Genomic DNA, 19,364 nt, shown 5'->3' with positions numbered 1-19,364 from the left:
GTGTTGTTATTTTTCGGGTCAGTCTGAAATCCAAGATGGCCGCCATAGCCGCCATTTTGAAAACACATTTTAAACTTCTCAAGTTCCACCAGTGCTGCTGGGCTGAAACTTGCCAGAAATGATCCTGAGATGATCCCGACCAAGTGTTGTTATTTTTTGGGTCGGTCTGAAATCCAAGATGGCGGCCATAGCCGCCATCTTGAAAAACACATTTTAAACTTCTTCTCAAGTTCGACCAGTGCTGTTGGGCTGAAACTTGCCAGAAATGATCCTGAGATGATCCTGACCAAGTGTTGTTATTTTTCGGGTCGTTCCAAATTCCAAGATGGCCGCCATAGCCGCCATCTTGAAAAATACATTTTAAACTTCTTCTCAAGTTCCAACAGTGCTATTGAGCTGAAACTTGCCTGAAATGATCCTGATATGATTGCGACCAAGTGTTGTTATTTTTCGGGTTGGTCCGAAATCCAAGATGGCCGCCATAGCCGCCATCTTGAAAAACACATTTTAAACTTCTTCTCAAGTTCCACCAGTGCTGTTGGGCTGAAACTTGCCAGAAATGATCCTGAGATGATCCTGACCAAGTGTTATTTTTCGGGTCGGTCCAAAATCCAAGATGGCCGCCATTGCCGCCATCTTGAAAAACACATTTTAAACTTCTTCTCAAGTTCAACCAGTGCTGTTGGGCTGAAACTTGCCTGAAATGTTCCTGAGATGATCCCGACCAAGTATTGTTATTTTTAGCTCACCTGCCCGAAGGGCAAGTGAGCTTATGCCGTGGCGCGGCGTCCGTCGTCCGTCCGTCGTCCGTCCGGCCGTCCGGCCGTCCGTCCGGCGTCAACTTTCCATTCAAGCAACTTCTTCTCAATAACCAAAAGGCCTAGAGACCTAATATTGGGCCTGTAGCATGCTGGGGTGAAGGGCTACCAAGTTTGTTCAAATGAATGACCTTGACCTTCATTCAAGGTCACAGGAGTCAAAAAGGCTAAAATCTTCAAACGACTTCTTCTCAACAACCAACAGTCCCAGGGAGTTGATATTGGGTCTGTAGCATGCTGGGGTAAAGGGCTACCAAGTTTGTTCAAATGAATGACCTTGACTTTCATTCAAGGTCACAGGAGTCAAAAAGGCAAAAAAAAAATTAGACGACTTCTTCTAAATAGCCAAAAGACCCAGGGACTTGATATTGGGTCTGTAGCATGCTGGGGTGAAGGGCTACCAAGTTTGTTCAAATGAATGACCTTGACCTTCATTCAAGGTCACAGGAGTCAAAAAGGCTAAAATCTTTAAACGACTTCTTCTCAATAACCAAGAGTCCCAGGGACTTGATATTGGGTCTGTAGCATGCTCGGGTGAAGGGCTACCAAGTTTGTTCAAATGAATGACCTTGACTTTCATTCAAGGTCACAGGAGTCAAAAAGGCTAAAATCTTTAAACGACTTCTTCTCAATAACCAAGAGTCCCAGGGAGTTGATATTGGGTCTGTAGCATGCTGGGGTGAAGGGCTACCAAGTTTGTTCAAATGAATGACCTTGACCGTCATTCAAGGTCACAGGAGTCAAAAAGGCTAAAATCTTTAAACGACTTCTTCTCAATAACCAAGAGTCCCAGAGGCCTAATATTTGGCCTGTAGCATGCTGGGGTGAAGGGCTCCCAAGTTTGTTCAAATGAATGACCTTGACTTTCATTCAAGGTCACAGGAGTCAAAAAGGCTAAAATCTTTAAACGACTTCTTCTCAATAACCAAGAGTCTCAGGGAGTTGATATTGGGTCTGTAGCATGCTGCGGTAAAGGGCTACCAATTTTGTTCAGATGAATGACCTTGACCTTCATTCAAGGTCACAGGGGTCAAAAAGGCTAAAATCTTTAAACAACTTCTTCTCAATAACCAAGAGTCCCAGGGAGTTGATATTGGGTCTGTAGCATGCTGGGGTGAAGGGCTACCAAGTTTGTTCAAATGAATGACCTTGACTTTCATTCAAGGTCACAGGAGTCAAAAAGGCTAAAATCTTTAAACGACTTCTTCTCAATAACCAAGAGTCCCAGAGACCTAATATTTGGCCTGTAGCATGCTGGGGTGAAGGGCTACCAAGTTTGTTCAAATGAATGACCTTGACCTTCATTCAAGGTCACAGGGGTCAAAAAGGCTAAAATATTCAAACGACTTCTTCTCAATAACCAACAGTCCCAGGGAGTTGATATTGGGTCTGTAGCATGCTGGGATGAAGGGCTACCTAGTTTGTTCAAATGAATGGCCTTGACCTTCATTCAAGGTCACAGGGGCCAAAAAGGCTAAAATCTTTCAACGACTTCTTCTCGATAACCAACAGTCCCAGAGACTTGATATTGGGTCTGTAGCATGCTCGGGTGAAGGGCTACCAAGTTTGTTCAAATGAATGACCTTGACTTTCATTCAAGGTCACAGGAGTCAAAAAGGCTAAAATCTTTAAACGACTTCTTCTCAATAACCAAGAGTCCCAGGGAGTTGATATTGGGTCTGTAGCATGCTGGGGTGAAGGGCTACCAAATTTGTTCAAATGAATGACCTTGACCTTCATTCAAGGTCACGTCGATCAAGTATGCTTAAATCTTTAAATGACTTTTAGTGAAAAGCCAAAGTGCAGAGAGACATTATATTGGTCCTGTAGCATGCTTTCAAATAACAGCAGGATCCATATATGAAAAGATCACTGCATTGCAGGTGAGCGATTTGGGCCCATTGGGCCCTTGTTTAGATTGGTCTGAAATCCAAGATGGCCACCATATCCGCAATCTTTAAAAAAAAACACATTTTAAACTTATTCTCCAGTTCCACTGGTGTCATTGAGCTGGAAATTTGTGAGAATGTTAAGGAAGGAGGGCAAACAAAGTGTTGTTGTTTTTTTCGGCCTCGTAAAAACTTTGACATGGCAGCAATGACGGCCATTTCGTAACATGATTGCGCAATCATGGTTTTCATGAACAACACCTATTTCAAACTTCTTCTCAAATTCCACCGGTGGGATTCAGCTCTTACTTACCAGAAATTATCCTTAGATGGTCCAGACCAAGTGTTATTATTTATTGGGTCGGTCAGAAATCCAAGATGGCCACCATGGCCAACAGTGCCACTATATACTTGCTACAGAGAATGCATACTACAATAATATAAGGGTTTTAATTTAGAGTCAGATGACCGTTAAGGCCCCTGGGCCTCTTGTTTAACATGAATTAGTGATCATGTTAGCAAAAATAAGAAGAAATATCACCAGAATTCTTGAAAAACCTTTGCTGTGTTAGAGCTGAAGTGGGTTCACATGTTTATAGTAACATAATTTGAGAACTGCTCGGTAAAAAGTCTTCAAAATTTCTGTATTAATCCCCCAATGTATACTAGTAATTGCAGCAATGAAGTTGTGCTTGTCCATGTCTGTGCTCGTTACCCATGAAAGACCTTAAACATGAGTGTACTCTCACCTTACCATGTAACGGCTGTAAGTGTATTAGTCTCCAACATATTTTCCATGTTTAAGTAGCACGTACATATATTGTACTTATATTGATTAAGATTAATACCATATTCAAATATAAATCTACAGTTTGGTGTGTTATGGGTTTTAATTGTTCAACGTCCTATCAACGGCTAAGGTAATTCAAAGAGGGTTTCCCGTGTTTGAGATATGTATGCGTATGGTGAGTGCGTATGTGTTTTTGCAGCCCTGCAGGTAGGGCGTAAGAATTGTACCTGCTGCCCCCATTGCATGATCGTAAGAGGCGACTAAACTTGGGATCTTATCTTTTCTCTTCTTTCTTGATAACTTTCTTCTTCCTAATGTCTCCCTTGACAATGCCTCACTTTTGGCCTTTAGATGAGCGTTCGCCTCTGTGAGGAGGGTTTTGGGTTCTGTCCCCTAGCCGAGACATACCAGAGTCTTTAAAAATGGTAGTTGCTGCTCCTGCTTAGCGCTCAGCATATTTGGAGTGGGACGACTGGTTGGCCCGTTGTCAGTATAATGTGACCGGGTGGGGTGTGCTGCTGGGTACGGAACGTTTGCCGATTTATAGTGCTACCTCACTGAAGCATACTGCCGACGACACCCAGAAGCACACCCCACCCGGTCACATTATACTGACAACGGGCGAACCAGTCGTCCCACTCCCAAAATGCTGAGCGTTAAGCTATTGGGCGCCGTTTTACTATTAATTCCCATTTGGTGATATCACCTATTCGATCAGTGATATCACCTATTCAAATGAGTGATATAACAAATTTATTTTTCAAATAAGTGATAGCATCTATTCGAATAGGTGACATCACTTAATGAAACGAATAGGTGATATCACTCATTTGAATAGGTGATATCACCCATTGGAATATGTTATATCACTTAAAAATATTCTTAAGTGATATCCCCTATTCGAATAGGTACAGACACTAACTTCGACCTCCGCTGGAATGCCACATGAACTTCGATATTGAATTAACAAAGACATTTTTTGAATATTGGACCTCCCGTAAACTAAGCATTGAAAGGGAGATCGATACAATCAAAGATACAATCAAGTCTGATACCAGCCCGGACATCAGTGAACACATTAACAACCTAGTCAGAAACTTACTAGAGAAGAAGCGGAACAATCCAACGAAAAGGAAACCGCAGGAGAAGAACAAATGAACGCAAAACGCGTAACCGGAAGTTCATCCCGCGCCAACAATACAGAAAAAAAGAAGGATCAACCACGCAGACAAAAAAATTAGAAGTAAACCTATCTAAGTACACATTAACAGAAGCAGAAACACAACTTGTATCCAAAGGATTAAACTTTTGTCGCACGCCGGGAAAACCAAACACTGTATCTTTTTTAACGCACACATTCTTATTCAAAAGAAGAATACGCCTTAAAAATTTTTTTAGGAATCAACCAGAATCGGAACCACAACCATTCCGCCGAGCATCCGGGTGAACACCAACGTCGGGTATAGATAACCATTAAGACACCATCAATATTATAACAGAAACGGTCAAAACAAAAGTGCAATCAGGAACTGTCAAAAACAACTTGAATCAACCAGAAATATTATCACTAAAAACCCTTAAGATCAATGATGAAATAATCATAAAACCCGCCGTCAAAGGGGGGGGGGGGGGGGGGGGGGGGGGGGGCATTAGCGGTCATGAACAAAACAGACTAAGCAAATAGGCAATTATACAACGTATCAAATTACAAAAAAACTAGCAAAGGATAAGAACCCAAAGATTATAAAGAAAGTCAATCAATTCCTCAAATTTATCAGAGAACGCGAAATGTTGGAGACTGAGATTATCCAATACCTTACTCCAAAAAACCCCATAACCCCAATTTTCTACCTTCTACCAAAAATACATAAACCAGCAAACCCAGGCAGACCATATCGCAAATAGGAAGCTGAACTGAGAAACTATCATAGTTCGTGGACTACCACTTAAAACAACTACATTGTAGTTACACAAACAGTCATATATTAAGGATACTACAGAAAATCAAAGCACTAGGTTCCATCCCACCGGGAAGCTTGCTGTGCACGGCGGACGTATCATCGCTATACACATCAATCCCCCACCAAGATGGAATACGAGCAGCGATGATCGCTTTAGACAACAGAACTAATCCCACATCTAGCCCGTGGATCATCCTAAGAATGACAGCTATTATACTAACAAACAATTCCTTTAGATTTGACCAGGAATTTTCCCTACAAATCCAAGGCACCGCCATGGGAACCAAGATGGCACCCAGTTATGCCATTATATTTATGGATTACCTAGAACAAAGATTCTTAACAACCTGCAGGAAAGTACCCATTGTCTGGTGGCGATACATAGACGATATATTCTTCATATGGCCCCACACCCGAGATGAACTGACCTCCTTCCCAGAGGCCCTAAACTCACACCACCCAACTATAAAGTTCACATCGGAGATCAGCGACACATCCGTGGACTTCTTAGACACTACAATATATTTAACGGAGGACGGCACCAATGTAGCCGTATACAAAACAAACCAACCAATGCCTTCAAGTACCTACACTACAAAAGTCGCCATCCCATACACCAGAGAGATAACATACCATACGCGCAAGTCTTACGCGTAAGAAAAATATGCAATAACAACACGGATTTCCACAACGAATGCAAAGAACTAAAACACAGATTCATGAAGAGAGATTACCCTGAGAAACTAATCGGCGATGCCATCACCAAGGCCAGTCTAGTAAATCGGGACAATCTCTTAGCCGACAAGAACAACACCGGGAACCAACCGGTAATTGCATCTGTTCTTCCATACAACTCTCGCAACCCACCGATAGAGGAAATAATAAAGAGATATGAGCACATACTACGCTACAGCCCAGAGACTAAAAAGATTCTAGAGGCCAGAATACTTGTACATACACCAAGCCGAAATTCATTAGGAACTATCTAATTCAAAGCGATATATCCAGAGAATCAAAACCCGCCGGGAATGGACCGTGCGGAAAAAAACCGTAGAATTTGCGCGTACATGCTCAAAACGAACTCGTTCAAAAGTAGTTCGAACAAGGGAAACCCCAGAATCTCGAAACACATAAACTGTCAAAGTACCAATGCCATATATCTTATCATATGCAAAAAATGTAACATACAGTACGTAGGACAAACATCAAACACCATCAACACCAGAATAAGAAATCATCTATATGATATTTACCGCCAAGAGGAGAACAAACCGGAAGCGGCATCACGTCAGACATCAGTGACGTAAATAAACGTTTGAGAACGGAAGAAACCTGGATATACACCCTACAAATACAAAGACCGTGGGACCTAAATATTATTAGATAGACATGGAGAAAAGCAAGAGAGGAAAAAAGAAGTAATGGAGACCAATGATACCGTGCATATTGTGTGGTAAGACTTGTACTACAATTGGGAGTTTACGTCGGCACATTAACACTGTAGATAGCAGTAGTTCCTCATTCTACCGAGGTAGAATATGTAAATCTGCCTTCGGTAGGAGAGACAATTACGAAAAACATCTGAAGAATACGCACCCTTTTACAGGGTGGAACCAGAGATCTTAGAAGATATGACTAGAAAACAGGCCGAACCACTAACGAAGTTGAGCAGACCGGCAGAGAGCCAAACCAAACAACTGGAAGTAGCCAAATTCAACGTAAGACCTGCCACGGGCGTCACGTTAACAGCCCCAGCCAACAGATTTAGACCAATACTAGAAGCCATGGACCGGCTAAAACAGGATGTATACTTGAGTGACTCGTCAGATTCATCGGATGAGGAAACTGACAAGAGAAATTACAAGAAACTGGGATACCTATCAAGTTCTACACACACCATCTGCCAAGATGAAAAAGAGTGAGCACAAGAAAAGAAAAAGACAATGAACACTGTTTAATTCCGATTTTCAATAACCTTTTATTAATTTTAGTAATTGTTTTCACAATAGACGGTTACTCATAATCAACAATGCAATTACTTGCCCTTGAATACATTATTATTATAACTATTACGTCATAATTAACAATTGAATGTTAACCTCCTGAAGAGTACTTCAGGGGGGATTTTACCTGTAAAATGTAAAAAAAATGTCCGGATGAAGTTTGGTTTGGTTTGGTTTATTTTGTTTAACGTCCTATTAACAGCTAAGGACATTTAAAGACGGCCCCCCGTGCGTGCGACATGCATGCGTGTGGTGAGTGCGTACGTGTGTTTTGGGAGGCTGCGGTATGTTCGTGTTAAGTCTCCCTGTGATAGGCCGGAACTTTTGCCGATTTAAAGTGCTACCTTACTGAAGCATACTTCCGAAGACACCCAGCAGTACACCCCACCCGGTCACATTATACTGACAACGGGCTAACCAGTCGTCCCACTCCTTGTATGCTGAGCGCTAAGCAGGAGCAGCAACTACCATTTTTAAAGACTCTGGTATGTCTCGGCTAGGGGACAGAACCCAAAACCTTCCTCACAGCGGCGAACGCTCAACTAAAGGCCAAAAGTGAGGCATTGTCAAGGGAGACGTTAGGAAGAAGAAAGTTGTCAAGAAAGAAGAGACAAGATAATATCCCAAGTTTAGTCGCCTCTTACGTTCATGCAATAGGGGTAGCAGGTACAATTCTTACGCCCTACCTGCAGGGCAGGTCCTTAAAATTATCAAAAGATGAAAAAGAGAATACATCGTTACCCCTTAATTGGTCCAGCGTGTCCAATACACTGGTTGATGGAACGAAAGACACAACACATACCCATAAACACACATATATAAATATATATATATTTTTTTTTTGTCAAAATCAATTTTATTCAACAAGCATGTATATATATATAAACAAATGTCCTCACGCAGGAGGGCTTTCACTCATCAGACATCCTATCTCTCACTCATCAGAGATCCTATCCTCACAGATTCTTTTCATATTTTACATACATGTACTGTACACTCTGAACATTTTCGTTCAATCTAAATTATATACACACAATATCACTTAAAATCTATACTAACACACATTTTTTCTTCTACTACTTTGGTCTACTATAATCGGTAAATTATAAAAAAAAAACTATCCAGTGGTTAGCCCAAATTTTGGTATTCGACTATTTTGGCCTTTATACAATACTCAATATTTACTTCCGGTTTGTCGTAGCACGTTGTTTGTAAGTAAACAGATCAAATTTCTTGTAATAGTGTTCGATATTTTGATATCAAACATCTCTTTTTAGCGTCGGGTGTAATTTTAATGTAAAGTGATATGTTTTCTTTTAATAATTTCTTCAGTATTATATAAGCCGATTGTGGAGACGTTGTTTTGTTTTGAAATTTTTTAATGTTTCTAGCCTTCCATATGACCCATTTAGTTGTCAAGATAATTGTGTTAGCTATGATGGCTGTGATGTTATCAGTTGTATCTCCTAGTATCATCTTCTCTTCGTCAATATTCCATATTTGATTAGCTGTGACATGAACAGGGTTATTGTACAAGTTAACATGAATTATATCTAATAGCTGATTTGAAAATGTACAATGAAAAAACAAGTGAGTTAGAGTTTCAGTTTCAGTGTTACACATGTGACATAAGCCATTAGATCTGTTCATTAAATTTAATTTGCTTTCAGTGTATATAATTTTATGAATACTTTTCCAATGAAGTTCTTCTATCTTGCTAGTTATTGCAATGTCAGTATTTTTGAAGTTTTCCCATACTTTCTCCCATGGTATTTCCTTATGAAAATGAGTATTCCATTTCATTTCTGATTTAGGTCTTACAATTGGATCTGAAATATTGTGGAGAATTGAAAATTTTAGTTCATGTGGTTTTAAAATTTTAAAATGATTTATTTTCAAGACACATATCTCTAACTTATTGTTAACATATATTTTTTGTTTTTTTTATATAAATATAAATATATAAATATTAAAATTTAATGGTACATATATTATAAGTGTACATTTGAAGGTAGCTATCAAATTGTATATTGAAAGTGATACGAACATTTGAAATCGCGCCCATAGCAATACGATTTAATCGCTCCGTGCACGAGCTGGAGGTGCGTCGTATGTAATCCCGCGAAGTGACGGAGAGCGCCCTCTTTATCTCAAACCATCGAATAGAACAGACACACCAAACGTGAGTACTCACTGTATTGTATGGTTTTGGGATACGGGAGCATTCATTAGTCTTCTAGAGAAGGCTGGTGATAACCCACACCAGTTTTCTCTACACTGGTGTCAGAGTGTGTGAGAATTTCACGCCAAATTCTATTTTTTTCTACATGTTTGTTCAACTTAGTGTCGTCCTGTTCCGGACAGCACGTGTCAGCGCCATTTTGTTTTGACCTGCAAATGTTGCCTACGGAGCAGAACGACACTCTGTCGGACTATTAGGGTTTTTTTTGCTAACTATTTGTAGGTTAGGGTAGGTTGGAACGATTTAATTGTCGTTCCAACAAACATTTTTGTTTTTTTTTTCGTGTTTTTGCTGGTACACTTGATCGTGTGGGCCGCCCATATCGGCGGCATACAAAGGCCGAGTGTACAATCATACAGTGACATAGGGTTTTTTTTAATTAGAAATTAATTTAGGTAGTTATTTTAATACGGCTACGCACCTGTGCTGTGGGCCGCCCATTATATTTTGGCGGCGTACGGAGGAGGTGTGTTATAATCGCACGTATTTTAGGTTAGAGTAGTTAGTGTTAGGAAACTTATTTTTAGTTATAGGAAATTAGTGTTAAGTTAGTATTAGGATAGCGTAGATTAGATATAATTACATGTATTATTGGTGTTATTTTATATAGCACCACACAACACCACCCACACAGTAACCTACAAACACATGTAAAAACTGTGTTGTGTTCTTTATTTACGCCACCCCTTTTGCATACAAAAACTGTGTTGTGTTCTTTATTTACACCACCTGTGTTGCCTTATTTATTTTTCCTGTGATAACCATGCCTTGTATTAATTTAAGGGAAGCAACAGAGGAGGAACTCTGTTCCCTTCCAGGTATAGGGGAAGAAGTCTATGCAGGGAAAATAATAGAAATCAGGGGGAGGGAAGAATTAACATTGTCTTCCCTAAAGGAATTAAGAATAAGCAAAGACACTTGGCTAGATTGGATATGCCAGGGAAGGATTACAGGTATGAACCTGAGGCCAACCTCACCACCCCATTCACCCACTCCCTCCAGAGGGTCACACTCCCCTAGTAAAAACTTAGAAAGTCGCCTGGATCAACAGGACGATGTGATCAGGGACATGCACCTCAAATTTACAGAGTTATGGGGTAAGCTTGATAAATTTATGGTAGACAGGGGGACAGCGGATCTCTTAAAGGAGGAGTCCGCTGTTACCAAGTCAATTCCTGGTAAGGTGGTACAACCAGGAACAATTCAGCTAACCACCCCTAGTGGGGCGCAGTACATCCATGACCAGGTACCACTAGACCCCCAGCCCTTAGAACCCACAGTTCCTGACTTTCCGCCAGTATGGGGGGAACCCAACCAACAACGGGAGGCACCAGGGGGGTTGGTCATGTCGGGGACCCTTCCACAAGGTAACCCTTATCTGGACAGTATCATAAATGTACTACCTAGGGATTGTCGATACATAAGGGATCAAGTTACCTCATACCCTCCCCAATCTAAAGCCAACACATGGGGGATACAGATATCGCCTCAACAACAAGAATTTAAAACATCTTGGGGTTTTACAGAACCTCAGAACAACATGAACAGTTCTGTGGATCAGCCACCGGTATCTAGGGATACTATGGGCATTACCCGATCCCATGTTGGGGACAATCTACCATGTCAAGGTATTCAACCCATAGCCAATGACATACCTGTAGGTTATGGATTTCAACCAGGTCCCCAGGTAACAGGCAGGCACCCAGTATCTGCTGGAGTCCAGACATTTGCTGACTTAGACCCTTTATGTTCCAGGGACCTGGGTGGTTATGGTGGTAACATTACTACCAATCTACCACCAAATGATTATGGGGGGTCTACACCCATACCACACCCACAGATACATGACTTGCCCACAGCCCCTGTATGTAGGCCCAATGTAGAAACTCCCTTATTAGGGTACATAGATGGCCTCACCATACCAAACCGTATTAAACCGGATAACTCGGGGGATAGTAAACCTCCTCCCAATATGGGAACAGAGACCCACGTGGGGAATACAGCTGTTAAGTATACCCGTAGAGGTTCGGTAGACAAACAGTCAATATACCATAGGGACCCAGGGGGGGGGGGGGGAGGCACACATATGATAGGCATAATCGGGACGACCACGGTTCTCGGCGTGGCTCAACCGATCGAGGGGCCGTTGACAATAGGCGTGCCCGCAATCCGCGTCGTGCCCGAGTGGAAAACCGCCGTGCCGATTCATCGGACAGTGAACCATCTGACTTAGATCTCTCGAGTCAGGAGGAGCCTAATGTGGAGTCATCCAGTGACAACTTCAACCGACATCGGAGAGATGGACACCGCCACCACCGACATCGCAGTAAAAGCCCGCAGCGCCACAAGATGCCAACATTTACTGGTAAGGATAGATGGGAACCCTTCATCCTAAAATTTGACCGCATAGTAGCCGACAACGCATGGTCAGAGCGTAAGACAATTAACCGGTTCTTTGATTGTCTAAGCGGGGACGCGCTAGAATATGCAGATAAACTACCCGGCGCGCTCTCCTTTCATCGGCTAAAAAAGAAGATGAAGGAGAGGTTTAGTGACAAGGATGTACCTGTGGTAGCTAGGCGCGAGCTCCAGTATGCCAAGCAGGAAGAAACGGAGACCCTTGCTGAGTACGCTCAGCGTATCCAAACGCTTACCAATGATGGGTATGCTTATGCTGATGAGACCACCCAAGATCAAATCGCGACAGAATCCTTCTTAAAGGGATGCCGGGAGAAGGTGGCGGCTCAAAAAGCTATGGAAAAGAACCCCAAGACGGTTCATAAGGCCCTTAAATATATAAAGGCCTCGGTAGCGAACCAGCGCGCTTTATTTGGCACACGCTCATCACATTTTCCGAGTAGACAGGTGGAGTTCGCTGAAGGCACCAAACCCGGGGACGGTGAGACATAGCAGGAGATTATTGAAATGCTACGCGATGAGGTAAATGATCTCAAACGGTCGCTTACGCGTGGTGGGACAGCTAACTCACCGTACTACCAGCCTCGGCCCCCACCTCCATACCATAATCAGGGTGGAGGTGAGGTGGCATCTCCGTATTACCCGCCGGCGGGGGATCCACGTTGGTATCCTCCGTATCGTGAAGGGAATCGAAATCCCGACCGAAGACCTCGATCTCCCGGGTACGACAGTTCCCTGCGGCACTTCCAACGGTCAACGGATAATGACAGCCGTCAATTTCTGCCTAGGGACCGGGATCGTTCCCCTACTGCTGACCGGAAGACGTGGGACCGAGGACGTAACTCTACGCCACCAGGATGGAGTAATGGTAGGAGTCAGGGCAACACGGAAGACAGCCGCGTCCCGGTAAACAATTCCATGTCTCCAGATCGCCAGAAAAGCTTTCCTACTCGGTCCCGCTCACCGTCACCCGCGAACAAGGGATCAAGGGATTCATCCCCTCATAGGGAAATAAAGTTAGTAGTCTCGGAAGGGAGTAGTCTGACCATACCCGTGACCTTGAATGGGACAACCATAAGGGCAGTCGTAGATACAGCCGCCACCATGACGTTAGTCCGGAGAGGATTACTGGACCACCTGAACGGGCCATTAATACTTGGAAAGCGCGTACAGCTCCGAGGGTTCACCGGCAACGTGGAGAACGTGTGGGAAATAAAAGATCTACTCATCGGCGTGGGAGACATAGTAACCCCCTGGACGGTATGTGAAGCACCGATTACCTACGACATGTTGCTGGGGGTAGACTTTTTAGCCAAAAACAACTGCGTTCTGGATATGAACTCCGGGAGGCTCCTGATGGCGGATCAGATCATTCCCCTCACCCCGTATAGGGAGAACAAACAGAATACCACTAAGGTGTCGGCGACTCGGACCACCACTATCCCTCCAAACTCCATAGGATTTTGCAATGTAGCCTGGGATAAAACCGTCCAGCAGTCAGCCATGATCCAGCCTCATTCCAGCCCAATAGGACCGCTACTCAGCAACACATTTGTAGCCTCGGGAGTGGACCATGCTATAATGAGAGTGGTGAATGATTCCCCGAAGTCCTTTAAAATTAAAAGGGGGAAAGATGTTGGGAAACTGGAAACCGTGGAGTTACTTAAACCACTTCCGGCACGGGAGCAAAGAGAAGTTCAGAGTGCCCCAGCTTCTGACCAGGAAAATAGGATACCAGAATTTCTACGAGATCTAATCAGTCGGTCAAGCCAGGAGCTGAGCCTCAGTCAACGACGGGAACTAGAAGACTTACTATCGGAGTTCCAAGATACGTTCGCCAAACATGATCTGGATATAGGGTGTTTACAGGAGATAACACACAAGATTGACACAGGCTCCGAGGACCCCGTTCGGCAGAGAATGAGGAGGACGCCTGCTCATTTCCAGGACCAGGAACGGGAACACCTGGAGAAGATGTTAACCGCTGGTGTTATTCAACCCTCAAACTCGGAGTGGTCCTCAGCCCCGGTGTTGTTGAGGAAAAAGGACGGAAGCCTAAGGTGGTGTATCGACTACCGAGCCTTAAACGACAAAACCGTCAAAGACCGGTTCCCATTACCCAACATAGACGACTGCCTGGACTCACTGAAGGGGACCAAGTACTTCTCAACGTTGGACATGGCCTCCGGTTACTATCAAATAGTCCTTGACGAGCAAGACCGGAAGAAGACGGCGTTTATAACCCGGTACGGCCTATTCGAACACACCAGAATGGGTTTCGGGCTGTGTAACGCCCCAGCAACGTTCCAGCGTGCTATGAACCTTGTTCTGCGGGGACTAACTTGGTCCGAAGTATTAGTGTATCTGGACGACATAGTCATCCTCGGTAAGAACTTCCCAGACACACACAACAAGCTAAGGAAAGTCTTGGAACGGTTCCGCCAGTATGGGTTAAAGCTCAAGCCCAAGAAATGCGAGCTATTCCGGAAAGAAGCTGTGTTCCTGGGACGCCTGGTCAACGAGCAAGGAGTCTCCATGGACCCCAAGAAGATGGAGGCGGTAAAGTCTTGGACGGTTCCCACCGACAGAATTAAACTCATGTCCTTCCTGGGATTTGCGAACTATCATAGGAATAATGTTCCCAACTACGCCAGGATTACTCAACCGCTCTATGAGCTAACCAAGCTTACAGTAGACTTCCGGTGGGGGGAGGAACATCAACAAGCGTTTGAGCAAGTCAAATCAGCCCTGTGTGGTGCAGTGTTTGTCATACCCAGATGGTGAAGGGGAGTTCATACTCGACACCGATGCCTCGGACACCACCATAGGAGCAGAGCTGTCACAAATACAGGACGGAGAGATCAAGGTCATCGCCTATGCTAGCCACGTACTGATTCCCGCTCAGCGTAAATACTGTACCACCAGGAAAGAGTTGCTGGCAGTGGTGAAGTTCTGTCGGCATTTCCGTCATTACCTCCTAGGCAGGAAATTCTTCGTACGCACGGACCACAACAGCTTAGTCTGGCTTACTCGGTTCAAGCATATCGAGGGTCAGCTGGCTCGCTGGCTCGAGGAACTAGCCCAATTTGACATGCAGATGCTCCACAGGCCTGGGAAAACCCATGGGAACGCCGACGGCCTTTCCCGGATTCCAGACACCAAAGGAAGTTGCAATTGCTTCCAGGCGGGAACGAAAGTGGAGAATCTACCGTGCGGAGGGTGCCAGTTCTGCCAGAGGGCGCACCAGCAGTGGGAGAGGTTCAGCGAGGATGTAGACGACGTAGTCCCCCTTACTCATCGCAATTTCTGCTCCCAGGAAACCCAGGAGCTCCAGGGGAGTATCAAGCGGGCGACAGCCTCACATTTGGATGCAACCTCCTCGGACGAGGACGACTCTGACAACGAGGGAGACCCCTCAGGAAGACCTGACACAGTCGTTAACTGGATGGAAGGATTATCCAGTGAGACCCTGGGTAAACAACAAACCGTATGGTCGATCCGTGAAAGCTTTGTGGTTGCTACGCGCCATGTTATCCATCAGGCAGGGAGTGCTGTACGTCGTTCCAGAGGGACACCAACGTCCCAGGGTGGTTCTCCCACAACAACTCCAAGCGATGGCCTTGACCTGTGCCCATGATCACACCGTAGGGGGCCATATGGGGGAGAACAAGACCTACAAAAGACTGAAACACCATGTCTGGTGGCACACGATGAGGTTGGACGCTAAACTGCATGTCCGTTCCTGTACCACATGCACCCGAAATAAGAAAACTAGGAAACCTAGAACGAGCTTAGGAACCTTCCACGCAGGTTTCCCCATGGAGAGGGTCCATGTGGACATACTGGGACCCTTCACACCCAGCAAAGCCGGGAATCGATACATCTTAATGATGGTAGACCAGTTCACTAAATCGGTCGAGTTGGCCGCGCTCCCGAATCAGTCCGCGGAAACCGTCGCGTACAGTTTTGTTGGACAGATCCTGTCCACATTCGGATGTCCTCTCCAGGTCCACACAGACCAAGGCAGTAATTTTGAGAGTCAGCTATTCACCGAGCTGTGTCAACTGCTAGAGATTACCAAAACCCGCACAACACCCTACCACCCGAGCTCAAACGGACAGGTGGAACGCTTAAACCGGACAGTACTGCAGATGGTGAGATGTTGCATACAGGGACAGGATGATACTTGGGACTACTACCTCCCAATGATCAAGATGGCTATGCACGCAACTGAGAACAGAAGCACGGGATTCACCCCAAACATGCTAATGTTGGGGCGGGAGGTGTTTCAGCCTTTGGACCTGATGGTGGGTTCACCACCGCCTAAGGCGGAGATGTCCCACCAATGGGTCAGGCACCTCACCGAGTCACTTTCCCGTATACATGAACTAGCTCGACAACACCTAGGACGCACACAGCGCCGGCAGAAGAGAGATCACGACTCAAAACTGACAGAACATATTTCGGGTGGGAGACATAGTATACAAAAGGGATTCATCCACCAAGGTCGGGAGGAGCTCCAAGCTCAAGCCGCCATGGCTAGGACCATATCTAGTAGAAACATGCAAACATCCAGTCTACAAGATCAGGAACCGAAGAGGGGCCAAGTATTGTCACCACGATCGCTTAAAGCTCTACGCGGGGGATACGTTTCCCATATGGCTACGTCGCCTAAGACACAACCTCCTACCGGAGGCCGCGTACGATGATCCCTCGCGGACGGAAGTACCCTCGGACGAGGAGGACATAGACCCGTGTAACGCGAATTCAGGAGAGGACAATGTCGCTCCGACGGCGAGTCGTGGGGGGGAAACACCCCGGGAGCGGTAGTAACACACCGCCAAGTGTGGTGTCCCCGAAAAAACCATCAACAGGCCCCGGGGTCTCGAACCGCTCGAATACCGTTGGCTCTCCCGATAGCATTTTGAGGGGGGACCAGAATAAACCAGTAACGCGTACGGGGAGACAAACCAGACAACCCCGTAGATTTGACAACTACTTCCTACCCTAGGTTACACTACGGGAGGGGGGAAGGTAAGTTAGGTAAGCGAATACAGGTGGTGTGTGTAGGCACAAATGCAGGTGGTGTATAGGAGTATATAAATAGGAAATGCTACTATTCCGATCCATACAATGCAACTCTCAGTCAATTCCGTTGCAGGACTACAAATGGATATCCTAGAGATACACCACCGGGAAGATGGGCTCGAGGACCTCCTTAGGGAGGTCAAAGGGTTACTAGAACCCGAAGCCCCATTGCCATCGACCCCCAAAGGGCCGGTGGATGGGACTTCACCCTCAGGGACTCCACCGTCCACAGGGACGGAGGAGTCCAAAACGCATGTGGATCCGACTCCTCAATTGGAGTCGGAGACTTCCTCGCCCCCAGGGTCCGTCCGTGCTCCCCTCGCAGAGCCGGAGAAGACGGACCTCGAGGGCGACAACATTCCCCCTGAAACGTCCGGGGGGGGTGATACCCCTTCACCAACCCGGGGTCCCACTAAAACACCGGGCCTGCCTTCTGGGGAGACAGAATCTGATCCCCAGGAGGCCAGTCCAGAGCCCCGACTGTATCCCCGGGGGATACCCTTCAGGACTGCTGATCGCCCGGACGGGCCACTGGCTGTCCCGAAGGTGCCCCTAGGGGTACCGCTGCCCACCCTCAGGCTCATGGAGGAAATGAAGGCCACCGCGGTTCCATTGGAACCCCGGTTGGCACCTTCCATGAGCCACCCCACATCCGGTCCAGTTCTCTCGACCCCTGCGGAGAAAGCATCCCTGCTGATACCCGGGGTGATCCCCGCGGGTGATCCCCGGGGTGATCCCCGCGGGAGCCGAGGGGACATCTACACCAGGAAGCGCTTCCTGGGGATGGGGGGACACCGACTGTGTCCTCCACCCTAGGAAGAGGAGGAGATCCCGGAGGAGGCGGGGTAACACCCCCAAATCCGGGCTCCCCGCTTCAGAGTCTCCCCTATCCAGCCCTCCCATGCAGGGAGGGGGATTAGGAGGGACTCCGGGCCCAAAACGACCTTTGCCCTCGCCGGGCCGCCCTCCTATGCAAGGAGGGGGTTCGGCGAAAACGCACAAGCGAAATCAACAGCGGGCCCGTAAACGGGAGAGGGAGGCCGCGTCCGATGCACAGTTTGGCTTCGCCGTTAAGCCTACAGCATTGCCGGCGACCTCCCTAGCCAGGAAGCGCCCAGAATGGCCTCTGGGATCCCGGCCGCGCCCGGCAAACACCGACGGTGATTCAGTCACCGTCCGTGTCTGCCGGGATGGCGAGTTGTGCCCCCTTTGCGGTAGGGAGGTGACCAACCTTCGGTCCCACGCGCTGGAAGTTCATTTCAACTTCCTAGCCAGCGTGGACGGTGGTTGTTTCGCCTGCCGGGAAGGGGGGAAGGGGGGGGGGGGGGGGGGGCCTCCAGGATCTCTCACTTAAATGGCAATTCTGTTCATCGTGGGACCCTGGAGGAGAATGTGGCCCCGTGGATCGCGGGTCTGAAGCGTATGCTCTGCGCTCAGGCCCACGATTACGGGTGCGAGGAGGTCGGGGAGCTGTCAGTCTATGACTGCCACTTCCACCTCGACGCCCTCCTAGCTCGGACAGGAGGCAGGTCTTTTGCCGAGTTGGAGAGAGCTGAGGATGGAGGGGGAAGGCAGAGATCACCCTACTCGGGGGGGTAGCTAACTACGCCTACCCGAGGGGTTGGTCACTGATAAGGACGCAGGTCCAGAGAGATACCAGGATCGTGGTATCCGTGGGCCTGCACCCTCATCAGGTGGGGGAGGGCCAGCACCTTCTACCATTTCTGAGAAGTTTGGACAACTCGGCCTGCGGGGCGTTGGGGGAGGTCGGAATAGACCTCACCACCAACTGCGCCTGCCGGCCGAGATGCAGAGATCCAGTCGCCTGCAGGAGGGGTCAAACGGAAGGTCAGGAGGTCGTTTTGACCACGGTCCTTCAAAGGGCAGTGGTCAGGGCCTCCCTACCGTTGGTCCTTCACTGCAGGGATGGGGGAAGCGGCCAAGCGGCCGCTTCGGCCCTGAAATGTATTCGCCAGGTGCCCGGCGCCAACGAGCTTGTGATACATTGGCACTGTTTCACAGGATCGGTGGAACAGGTGCAGGAATGGGAGAGGTACCTCCCAAACCTGTACCTGGGGGTGACGGCTCTGTCCCTCAGGACCGAAGCCTCTCGCCGAGTCTTGAGGGAGCATGACTCCGGCAGACTGCTGTTGGA

The 19,364-nt window shown here is 46.7% G+C and overlaps 2 protein-coding genes across 2 annotated transcripts; both read left to right on the top strand.

Moving 5' to 3' along the window:
• Positions 1–15,777: 15,777 nt before the first annotated feature.
• Positions 15,778–16,830, top strand: LOC117326742 (uncharacterized protein K02A2.6-like). Its single transcript, XM_033883464.1, has one exon. It carries the CDS (start codon positions 15,778–15,780, stop codon positions 16,828–16,830), a length of 1,053 nt encoding a protein of 350 aa, XP_033739355.1.
• A 424-nt stretch (positions 16,831–17,254) lies between these two features.
• Positions 17,255–18,025, top strand: LOC117326741 (nascent polypeptide-associated complex subunit alpha, muscle-specific form-like). The gene has a single exon (XM_033883463.1). The coding sequence runs from the start codon at positions 17,255–17,257 to the stop codon at positions 18,023–18,025; it is 771 nt and encodes a 256-aa protein (XP_033739354.1).
• The last annotated feature ends 1,339 nt before the right edge of the window (positions 18,026–19,364 follow it).

Source organism: Pecten maximus, chromosome 5 (assembly GCF_902652985.1).
Source record: "Pecten maximus chromosome 5, xPecMax1.1, whole genome shotgun sequence".
NCBI lineage: Eukaryota > Metazoa > Mollusca > Bivalvia > Pectinida > Pectinidae > Pecten > Pecten maximus.
This window is presented reverse-complemented; position numbering and strand designations above follow the sequence as displayed.

Bases quoted from the DNA above. Each gene is read 5' to 3' on its own strand.
- LOC117326742 (XM_033883464.1), top strand. From the start codon at position 15,778: ATGGGGGAGAACAAGACCTACAAAAGACTGAAACACCATGTCTGGTGG.
- LOC117326741 (XM_033883463.1), top strand. From the start codon at position 17,255: ATGCAACTCTCAGTCAATTCCGTTGCAGGACTACAAATGGATATCCTA.